This window comes from Camelina sativa, chromosome 2, assembly GCF_030686135.1.
Source record: "Camelina sativa cultivar CO46 ecotype springtype chromosome 2, ASM3068613v1".
In the NCBI taxonomy this organism is placed as follows: domain Eukaryota; kingdom Viridiplantae; phylum Streptophyta; class Magnoliopsida; order Brassicales; family Brassicaceae; genus Camelina; species Camelina sativa.
Genome location: NC_141881.1, coordinates 22,214,017 through 22,225,703, shown reverse-complemented (window position 1 = coordinate 22,225,703; position 11,687 = coordinate 22,214,017). Strand labels below are relative to the sequence as shown.

The window sequence follows — 11,687 nt, the reverse complement described above, 5'->3', positions numbered from 1 at the left end:
TAAACCTTTGACTAGTTTCGATGTGAATATGGTGGACTTTCGACTAATGCTGAAAATTTGTATGATTAGTTTTGATATTTCGCATACCATAATACGTAATTTGGATTAAATATACTAAAATGACTCTCTGACCACACCAAAAAAACAAAAACAACTGTGTACTATAATAAATTTGAATTTTAACTACTAGCATCCATATATTAATCACCAAAAAGAAAAAAAATGTTTGACGTTGTATCAGGTAACAGTCATGATTATTTCCATTAATCTTGAATTAAAACTAACATATCCCTAATCGAGTGATTATGGCTGTGCTTGTGTTTGTAATTCATCAAAGTATATAAAATCCGTATATACATGCACGCATAATACATTTGTAAGATGCATGCTTGATAAGGATATCTTAAATTAGTGATAATTCAAGTATATTATAACATGGAAGCTAAAGATCATGATGTCTTTCTACTCACGTGAGTCCGTGTTCGTTACATTCAATTTGTTTTTCCTTTTCGTACTATTTTCAATATGTAATTACATATACAGTTGCCCTTTTTGGAGTATCGAAAAAGTCACCATAGACAAGTTGTTTAAATTTACTTTTCTTAACAAATTTTCCTACACTTGGAGGTAACTTTATTCTTTATTTTTCACTTTTACAATTACGTACTTTGAATCAAACTTATATATAGGCATGTCGAAAATTTGTTTTACTTTGAGGCATTTTGAAGCTTTAAGTTTTTCAACCTTCTTTATGTAACAAATATTGCTTACCTTTGTGTGCCCGTGGTTTTGTCGTCCACAATCAAAAAGGATCAAACTTACCGTTTAGGTTTAAAATCAATTACTGGAAAACTTATTTAATCCCACACAAATGTAATAATATTGAAAAACAGAAAAACCTTCAAAACATTCAAGAAACGTGCTAATGAAGAGAGATGGGGTCAAAGACTTTAACCGAACTTATTTGTTGGCATGATGAGTGGCAACACCTTGACCCCTACCTCACTGACCCCACTTTATAAGCTTTAGAAGCATTTCATATGTACATACAGTGTGTGGAACAGTGGAAGTAATTAATATAGACTATAGAGTATATAACCCAATTGACATTTTAACCTTACAAAATATATAACATATATTTTAGAGTAATAACAAAACGGTAAAGTTATGTTCAACTAACCTTTTTTTTGTACGAATTTACAATCAATTAATACTAGAATTGTATCTAGTAAAACGTAGCTAGCTTAGCGCGATCGACTAGAAATGGTTGTTTGATACTATGCTTACACAAATACGGTATTTTAGAAGAGGATCTTTAACGACCTCATCAGATTTGTTGGACTAAATTGTTTTTAGATCCAGAAGTCAGGAGTTCAAGTTATGCTTTAGGAAAAACCACATTACATGTTTTTAATTCGGCTTAAGGAAAAAATACGTGCCTCAACTGAAAACAAGTTTGTTATCGACAATTTAGAAAAAGATCTTTAACACCTAATTTCAATTGAAAATTTCATCTGCTATGATATAAAACCTGATGTTTCGTATAATCTAGTTGAAGATCTTGGCATCCGAGATCAAACTAAAATACTATTGCCGAGTTGTGAAATTAAATCCGTTATACAATTCCGCGAATAGAATCGACGCCGATTGATCTGAATGGTTAAATCAACCAACATACGCGCCTACGCATAGTCCCTCAGAAGAGAAAAAAAAGTCACTGGTGTTCACTGTGATTGTGATATACTATATTATAAGTATGCGATATTTATGTGTGTTTATGCTTTTCTTCTTTATTTAATTTTTGTGGCCGTTTATTATACAATAAAACGAAAAAAACAAACGTAGAACCAACTAAAATCTGTAATAACGAAAAGTTGACGTTACTCTTATCAAAATATAACACTATATATTGAAATTGTATATGCCATTTAAATTCAAAATTAGTGTGAGATTTCTCTGATATATAAAGAACAAATCTCTATGGTCGAGAAAGAGAAATATACTATAGAACAAATCTTTGATATATTTTAAAACTTTTAAGGACAGACATTGACAAACGTGTACGCCCCAACTGAGCTGGCCTCTTAGGTAGGCTCATATAACCCTGCAAAGGAAGCTCACATTTTTGTCATTTTTTGTCTCACAAAAGTTCCATACAAAGTCCAAAACCATTTAAGCTAATTATTTATTTTCTTGTAAAAAATTTCTAAAAATAAAAAATTTACCGACACATATATACGTAATATATATGTTCTGCCCATATAGTTCCACCAGAAATAGACAATAAACACATCGACCATCGAACTTTTTAATTAGCACCGCTCATGCATTATAAAAATACAATTATATACCTTAACGTATATAATTCATGTCAATATTCCAAATAAACGAAATAAAATCACAGGCACTTGTCTATATGAATCTACCAAGAATGTGAGAATTGTCTATTGTCTACTTTTTACCGCTTTTTTAGTTACCAAATTTTTTTTTTATTTTTAACATTTTGAAACTGACTACAATTTTTTTTTTACAAATTTTAGACGATAGTATTAAATTCAATACAGTTCTCTTTATCTTCAAACATTCCAAATAAACATATATTTTTTTAGTATGTAAAATAACGCATATCATGGCATTTATTTTACACAGTAATTACGGAGTACTTATTTAGGTTGGCAATAAAAATGAATATATATACTTTTGTCAGGTTGCTTTGAGGTCACAGAGCCGTCTTGCTACAGAAGCTGCATATAATTGTAGTCCTTTTTCAATTTTCTTTGTATATACAACTAACATGCATTTCTTTTTCTCTCTTTCTTTGTTATTTACACCAATAGAAAGAAAGTCACGCGTCTTCAGTCCGCTCACATGTAAATATTTGGCCAAAATTTTACTTTTAGAGTGTATGATTTACGAGTAAGGAAGGGGCTTTATCGATAAGTGAAAGCCATTATCGTTGCGGTAATTTAAATTCCATTAAAAGAACTTATGAAATCGTAAAAGGAAAATATTTAGAGAGTCAATTATGACCTTACTCAATAAAAATTAGAGTTTGATCAAACTAAACGAAAAAGATCATATTCTAATTTAAGTATTATACACATTTTTAACCCAAAAAAAATTATACTATACAATTACGAATTTACAGTAACCGTAAACAAGAATATAAAAAGCTTAAGGGTGAACTTTAAAGAAGTTTTTCACAAACCGAAGTAGTCAAATTTTATTTTGCTTGTGTTAGGCTAATAGAGTTGAGCCGCAATTTGGTCTTCGTGTGCATGGGAAATCACACTAATTTAATTGGTCTAGCGAAAAAGTTTGCACCTTTCCACATGCATTTTCCATGTCGTTTTTTCACATACTTATTCGAAAAAAATACTAGTACTATATATTTCCCACAAGAATTTATATCCCAACGATTTAATAGGTTATAACGAACTAAGAGGCTATAGGGTATATGAAGTATGAACATGTACAATGTACTGTGTTTGTTTCTTTTTGGCAGATATTGCTAAAAAAATGAGCTTTAATGAAGAATCACGATGACCTTAGGTTTCTTTCACGCAAGTGGGTAAAATTTTCTAGCCGCAATTCATTTTATTTATTTTTATGAAGCTGTATTTGGTCCCCTATCTATCTCCTTTAGGCTTTAATCATAACTTCATATCTGAATTTTTCTGTTTCTCAAGATCTCCCTTCTGAAATTTGTTGTGCCTTATAATTGAGAGATTTGTATATAATTTCTTTGTAGAGTCATGCTATATCTTTACTTTGTCGGTAAACTTTGTATAACGTCGTAAATTCTGAATAGGAGTATGAATTGCTACATTTACACAATACACAGTCCACAAATAGGAAATGACTGATTATACGCAGGCAGTGTGAATGTGTACATGTGGCATGCTATGAATTGTGGGATTTTGTTATTTTTTCTTCTTTCCATGAACCAAATCAGATTGGTTAAGTGTAGTCACACGATGGTATCTCGAGTTTTTTAAAAATTGGGTTGGGGTGTGGTTTGTTGTCGACATTCATAGTGGGGCAACAACATTCATAAATAGAAAGTTTTGATACGTTATATGAAATGCCGCTAGATTCTTTTTTATTTTATTTTTGTCAATGGATGGGACCAAAACCTCATTAACTTTGATATTTGCTACAAACTTATAAATTCGGCAAACAACGGCACAAACGGCGTATGTACAAAAGAAAATGTAATTAAATTGTGATATTAAGTCTGAAAGTAAAGCTATAAGAGACTACTAAAATGTTAATCCTAAAATACATTGGAAAATGTCGTCAGTTTAACGTGTTCGCTATTTCAAATAATCTTAACTTCCTCTAGAATTCATAATTGTCTTTCAATTTTGTAAAGTCCCTGAACAATGAAAGTGAAAATGATGAAAGCTGGAGAAAGAACCAAAATTCTATACATTAAAAGCGACAATGATGAACCGGATGAAGTTGAGATTATTCGGACATACTACTTTAACAACCTTCTCATGTTTAAGGTACATACTGAAAACGAAAATGATAAAAATTAGGCAATGATGGAACTGATTAGATAGCATTTATAACTAATCTCCCTCCATACTTCTTTTCTGTTTATCTATTCTTCACTTTGAACGAGTGTTGGAGTGTTCTCTAACTATTTTTCGTACGTATAAGTAAATTTTTAAGCCTAAAATTTACAGTTTATAGCTACATTTTTTGGAAGTTTGAAATTAGAAAATGGAAATGAAAACTTATAATGAACAAAATTTATTTTGAAAATTTGATATAAAATTTAAGTTGATTTTTTTTTTTTTTTTTTTTTTATCGTAAAAAAAAAGAAAAAGAATGTTGAGAGACAACGAGAGTACAAGGTCACGTGATGTGGTTATGGGCCCTGCATTTTTGTAGTGCACAATCACATGATTCATTAGTAGTGTAATTTAAAAAGCCCAACCACGTGTCCAGTTTAACTATCCACGTCAGTACATAGGTTCGTTATTATAGCGAAACGTGGCGTGAAGCTTTTTGTATTTTGTTAAAATGGAATACAAAAGAAGTACAATCTTATGGTTTTAATTTGTTGGTCGGACTCGGAGTATGGATGGGATCAAACTAATAGCTGTCCAGTGGTTCTTAAAAGGCATCTGATGATTCATAGAGATTTTTACTTCATAAGTTTATGTAGAAAAGTACACATTTGTGAAACCACTACATGCGTTATGATCTTATCTCTAAACTAATATTTCTGTTTTTGTTGAACCATTCCATATATCCAGCATCAGATCATGCGTAAAGATTTTTACGTACTGTTGTTATTCTTACCCAAAATCTTATAAAGGAAGAAATTAAGATATGGAATGATAAGTTTATATGTGTGACCCATGTTAATAATTATTTAGAAGGTGGCAAAACACTTTCTACCCGTTAACATCAGCTTTTTGTCGTATCATTATGGAGCACATTGGCTATTTTATCATTATTACTTGGTCCAAACCCTTTCTCCTTTTATCTATAATCAACATTTGATAATGAATATCTAATTATTTTATTTTCGATTATCCCCATGTTATAAACTACCACGAGCGATCATTTGCTTAATTATCTTCTTGATGAAGGAGTTAAAAATACAGAAAGAACAACTATGATTATGTTGTGGGATTACAAATATATGACTTTGGTTATCAGTACTATTTCTTGCATTGCATGAAAGCTATTTTTTTTTAATCACAAGTGAAAACTATTGTCTAGTCATGCAATGAAAGAAACATAACCCACGATTTTTAGAAAATTAGCTAGTCACCTACGATTCCGTTAAGAATTCATATGAGAATTTGCTATTGGCCTTCTTTCACATTTCTATGGATCTACGGATTTCTTTTAGATTTATATTGTCTACTACTAGTTTATAGTATTATGTGACATTACCAATCATAATCTAAACGTGAAAAAGTATTTTGTTTGCGGTCTTAGCCATTCTAGACAAGAGAACAACATTGGGTTGACCTATTTACGCAAGAAAACCGGGGTCGGCGGGCTGACATTTCCCAAAATGCGAACCGGGACCTACAAAATGCGAAATCAAAGTAAGGTATTTTATTTATACGTCTAATCACATTGAAAAACATATGTTTACAAAATAAAAATAACAAACGACAGCACACAAAGGTAGAAGTCATTTATAACGAACGTTTAAGGGTGTAGAGAAAAAGCTATGTGTACAACAAAAGTTAAAGAAAAAGAGAGACAAAACAGATCCTAAGGAAAAGATTTGTGTTATATTCACATTCATGTTTCCTTCATTCTACCAATTTGGACTCATTATATCTCCCTTTTATCTACTTGATCCCATATTATCTTTGCTTTGTTCACATCACACTTCACATCAATATAACCAAATTAGTGGAACATACGTTATTCATCGTGGATATTTTGAACTTTTTAGAAACGATTGCTGTTTTTCGGAACATACAAGTTATGACTCATACGATTCCCACTTGAATAACGAAATTACTAGATTAATGTTCTTCTGGATTCATATTGTGCTTTTTAGAGAGATTACATATTAGGTATTATAAAATAGAAATCATCAATTAATTCAATAAGACCTAAGTATTTGCTTGTTTTCTCATAATTGGAAAATGATCACATTGTACCCTTTGATTATGTGCAGTCAAAAATAACATGTTATGAACGTTCTTTGTCCAATCAACACAATTGTTTGTTTGTTAGATGTTCCATTTCTCTATTTAAAGTGCTAGAAGAAAACTTCTCCCATCATTTGTGCCTATTGAGTATTGACACATATGGGCCAAAGATGGAACGTGGATGGGGCTAATAATGGCCCGATACATCCGTCAATCTTCGCTATGCCTCAAGAATTTGCGATACCGAAGAGCCAAGAGATCTTGTGGATTACAAAAAAAGCCTAACCACACTTGAAATCAACAAAACCAAACAAAACATACAAAACTTTAACCACAGTGATTAAAAATCAAAACGAGAAGACAAGAAACGATATTTTGCATCAGATGAGCTCAGAAAATTCCAACATATTGCCTCCAAGTTCTTATCCTTTCTACTGATAATATCGAAACGAAGAAGAACAACAATGATCTCTTCTCTTCTTGGTTTTCCCTTTTTTTTTTTTGTCTTTATATCAAATGCATCTGAGTATCATCACGTGTAGAGAGACAAGTTCGATCTTTGGTCTTAACCACGAGCCATCATCACGTCCAAGTGGTCCAAACTTCTGTCACCTGAAGACATCTCTCCTCTTCTTCCATATGTTTTCCCTTGTTGGCTTCTGTAGAATCTGTCTTCTTTCTTCTGTACATGACGTTCATTAGTAGCCACTTGGTGAAGATGTAGCATAGCAACCATGCTAATGGCGAATATAGCAGCGTTTCCAAGTACGCCTCTCACATGGTTGAATCCAAGTGCTCTTTTGGCAAACCCGAAAGTCGAGGCAAAGGCATTGATAACAAAGTTTGACTTCTGGCCATCGGAAGGAGTAGAGTTTGCTCCAGTTGCGTTTAGCAAGGACTCGTAGAGGTGATCAGGCGAGACGAAGTGACTGGCGGTTTTAATGCTCCCAACAAATGCAAGAGCTTCCTCTAAGACTCCGTAGTTCTTGCCGTGGTGTTCAGCCAATCTCATTGCTAGTAATATTCTGCTCTGCTCAAGCCGGGCAACCGCCACATCTCTCTCTGTTCGTTGCTGTGTATGAATAGTCTGCAGAACAAAGCGAACGAAGTTTTACATATTGTCTTTCAGATTACGAGATCAGGTGGTAGAAGTAAACTGACCAACCAGAAACCAAATGAGAGAGACAAAGAGAAAGAACATATCCATGCGATTCTCCTACATATGCAAAAAAGCTTCCACACTCTTATTCTTTGGTCTAGATAAGTCTAAAATGTGCTGCGAAATGGATTCTGTACATGAGACCATAACAAAAATACAACCCCTGAATCAGTAATTATTCCTCAGCAGTCCCATAATAAATTTGATAATCGCTATCTTATTCAGAAACCTAAACTCTTATTCGTAAACATAACTGATGGACTTACTTACCACAAGACCTAAAACCTAACTAAACATACCTCAAATCAATTGTAACCCTAAAATTGCCTCAGATTGGCTTAATCGTGAGAATGAAGCAGATACAATCGATTTCAGGGACTTTGAATACTCATCTAGCAGAAGGATTTGCCCAATTCTCTTCAGAAATCAGCACAAACCCTAAGTGATATATAACAAAGCTATTTTCCCAAATTTCACAACAAATTCGTCTCTTCAATTTCGCTTCATATCAATGGAAATCGAAACACACAGAATCAAAAAGCGAGACTCACATGGAAAAACTCAAGCTGGTCTTCAAGGTTCTCAAGAGCGGTTCGAATAGCGTTAAGACTCTTGGCCTCACGCATCGTGGAGTCGTCGTTATCGTCAACGGCGAATCCTTTGATGAAAACATAACCCGGTCGGTTATCATCTCCGCCGTTTGGGTGATGATGAGCCGTCGTCTTCCTCTTCTCCGATCGATTCGAAGGTTTAACGGATTTGAGGAAGTGAGACCTCGAAATCAAGTGAATCTCATCGCTAAGCTTGTCATGTAGATCCCAGATTTTCTCAAGAACAGCTTCGATTTCTTCGATCTCCATTTCTCCCATTTCATTGACACACACACACAAAAAAACAAATAAAGCAAAAGAACAAACAAAAAAAAAAGCAAAAAGTACTTCTTCTTCTTCTTCTTCAAACTTTAATTGTGGACTCAAATTAAGCGCTCCGATGAATTTGATTTCCGGATACAGGTCAAAGCTCCGTTTTTCAAAACCCGACTCGGAAATGCGTTAAACAGCTGGCAGCACGGACTATGCACGTGTCTTTTATTAAACTTATTGGGCCTCTATACTGAGTTGCACCGAGGCCAAAAGCATACCCATCATCCACGTTGGTCGGTCTCACAAATGCATGTGAGAAGAGTGAAATTGTCGCATAAGCATGGACACGTGGGCTGTTAAAAGCTGACGTGTTAAATGTTTGTTGTCCCTTCTGTTTTCTTATTTAAAACATAAAGAAGAAACTGTAAAGTAAAAAAAGTGTAAAACGATCGATGGGTTCAACAACAACAAAGGATAGTGCTAGTTTAGCAAACATATCTGTAGAGGAGCACTTTAGCATCTCCCGGTCTACTTCTCGTGGACAGGTAATGTATGTTTTAGAAAAAAAAACGTAAAGACTTTGATTTGTTTTCATTTATCTCTTCTCATGTAAAACGCAATGAGATAGTACGTACTATGCAGGCCAAACAGAAGAAATATCAACGGCGGCTGAAGTACTCTCAAAGCAGCGGCCATGAATGTAGGTCGCAAACCGGTAGAAACCACTGACGTGGCTGCCATAAAAGAGGTGGAAGCTAGGGCTAATGGAGGTGGGGATATAGAAAGAAATGGTGGTGGTGTAACAGCTGTAGCAAATAGAGCGGTAGCTCGTAACAAAGAAATAGGAAAAGAAAATGAGAAGACAAATCTTCGCGACGTTATGGCCGAGATTGATGTGAGGGTAACGAGAGATATAGAGAAGTGACGAGTGAAGATGCGGAAGCTGTGGTTCAGGCTGAGCTCACTCATTCTCCTTTCAATAGTATTATTCCTGGTGGTGTTGCTGAATCTGTCACTGCAGCTTATAAACTCAATTCCAGTCCATGCAACACTTCTCTTTGATATTAAATTGCAATTTATTTTTAAATCTGTAATATAAAAAGCCGAAGTCCCTAGTATCCAATTTTACCAAGATCAGCTTTTGATCCAATCCTGTATAAGCATTTGAAGCCTATCAAATTTTGTTGCATCAATAATCAGAAAAATCCAATCATTTTATGTTTTTATTACTTTTGACGAAAAAACAAAATAACTTTCAAAACTAAAGACAAACGTCAAAAACATGCAAGTTGTTAAAAACATATATATATATATGGAACTGTTTGTTTAGGCTCTACGGGGTTGTTGAAGGTCCAAAAGTATATATACAGTATGGTCTCAGCAACACATCGAAAGGTCCCCCTCGCTTAAGCAGCTAAGTATAGGACACGTGAACTGTTATAAGCCTACGTGTCAAATGAAGTTGTACGGACCCGTTGTTATTGCCACATACATCCCGTTTTCTTATTTAAACGAAAGCCAGATAAAAATGAAAGGTAATGCAGTCAAAGAAAGAAGTTCAAAGAACTCTAGAACGATGGGTTCATCTGAGGATGGTGGAAGTTTCACCAACATCTCTGTCGAGGAGCACTATAGCGTCTCACAGTCTAGTCCCGGTGGACAGGTACAGTTAATAAAGTGTATTCAGACACTAAACGGTGAAGGTGTAAGATATTAGATTGGAATTTTTGTTTGTATTAGGCTATTACGATTTACGAGTTTACGTTTACATTTTAGTACTGTGTGTTTCAGTAACGTTTTCACGTTTTCATTTCTCTTGTTTTTTTGCATGTTGTCTAAATGATAAACAAATAAACAAATGAGAACCTTTCTTTTTTTGCGTATAGTGTTTGCGTTTGTACATTAATACATTTTATTAGGTATTCTATAAAAACAACCTCAAAACGATTACGACATATAGTATTTTAAAAAAATTTTAAGTTCAATTGTTTGTATCATGTAATAGCTAACAACGTTAACACATATATAAACTGATACGCAACCATTTGAAACAGTTTGTAGGTCCAACAGAAGAACTATCCACGGCGGCTGAAGCACTTATTGGGAGGTCGACGACGTTAACGGAGGCTCTAAAAGCAGCGGCCATGAATGTTGGCCACAAACCAGTGGAAACCACCGACGTAGCTGCCATAAAAGAGGTGGAAACTAGAGCTATCGGAGACAACATAGAAGGTGATCGCGGTGGTGTAACAGCCGTGGCAAGTGAGGCGGTTGCTCGTAACGAAAAAATAGGTAAAAAGGATGAGAAGACAAATCTTCGTGATGTTATCGCGGAGACTGATGTGAAGGTAACGAGGGACAAATCAGTGACAAGTGAAGACGCAGAAGCAGTGGTTCAAGCTGAGCTTAACCATTCTCCTTTAAACCATATTATTCCTGGTGGCGTCGCTGAATCCGTTGCTGCAGCTTATAAACTCAATCGCAATCCATCTCTTTGATACTACTATTTCCAATATATATAGTCATATCATATAAAATGGTCTTGGTTTTTGTTGTTGGATAATTTCAACTTGAAGAACAAGCTATCTGCTAGGAAGTTGCCTTAAAAGATAGAATAGGAAAAGGAAAAGTTCTTAAAATCTTAAGTTGTAATATGTTAATCCTAATAGGTTTAGGAAAAGATGAAACATATAAATATATGAGTCTATGGAGAGGTGTTCCATGAGATTAGAGATACTTGAGAGATTTAGTTTTTGAGAAGTTTTCTAAATCAATAAAAGAGGTGTTCTTATATTCTTCAAGTCTTTGATCTTATATTTGGTATCAGAGCAAGGTGTTCTTCCGACCTAAAACCGGTGGAGAAGAACTACGACAAAGCATGGCGGCTGAAGCAAATCCACCGTTACGAACTAAGGACCTTGGAGCACCATCGATCCAATGTCCGTTACTCATACCGACTAATTATACAGTTTGGTCGATGAGGATGAAGATCATACTTCGAGTCAGCGAGGTATGGGATGTTATTGA

General features: G+C 34.4%; 2 protein-coding genes and 1 long non-coding RNA gene across 3 annotated transcripts; 2 read left to right on the top strand and 1 right to left on the bottom strand.

Annotated features, from left to right (window-relative positions):
- Positions 1-6,886: 6,886 nt before the first annotated feature.
- Positions 6,887-9,303, bottom strand: LOC104728398 (plastid division protein PDV1). Its single transcript, XM_010447379.3, has 2 exons — positions 8,349-9,303; positions 6,887-7,725 (listed from the first exon to the last, which is right to left on the bottom strand). The coding sequence occupies exons 1-2, from the start codon at positions 8,664-8,666 to the stop codon at positions 7,204-7,206; spliced, it is 840 nt and encodes a 279-aa protein (XP_010445681.1). The 5' UTR covers positions 8,667-9,303; the 3' UTR covers positions 6,887-7,203.
- Positions 8,923-9,884, top strand: LOC104728392 (uncharacterized). Its single transcript, XR_015581664.1, has 2 exons — positions 8,923-9,205; positions 9,303-9,884. It is a non-coding gene; the product is annotated as an uncharacterized LOC104728392 (long non-coding RNA).
- Positions 9,885-10,199: 315 nt separating this feature from the next.
- On the top strand, positions 10,200-11,455 carry LOC104728383 (late embryogenesis abundant protein 49-like). The gene is made up of 2 exons (XM_010447370.3): positions 10,200-10,323; positions 10,715-11,455. Exons 1-2 carry the CDS (start codon positions 10,237-10,239, stop codon positions 11,156-11,158), a joined length of 531 nt encoding a protein of 176 aa, XP_010445672.3. The 5' UTR covers positions 10,200-10,236; the 3' UTR covers positions 11,159-11,455.
- The last annotated feature ends 232 nt before the right edge of the window (positions 11,456-11,687 follow it).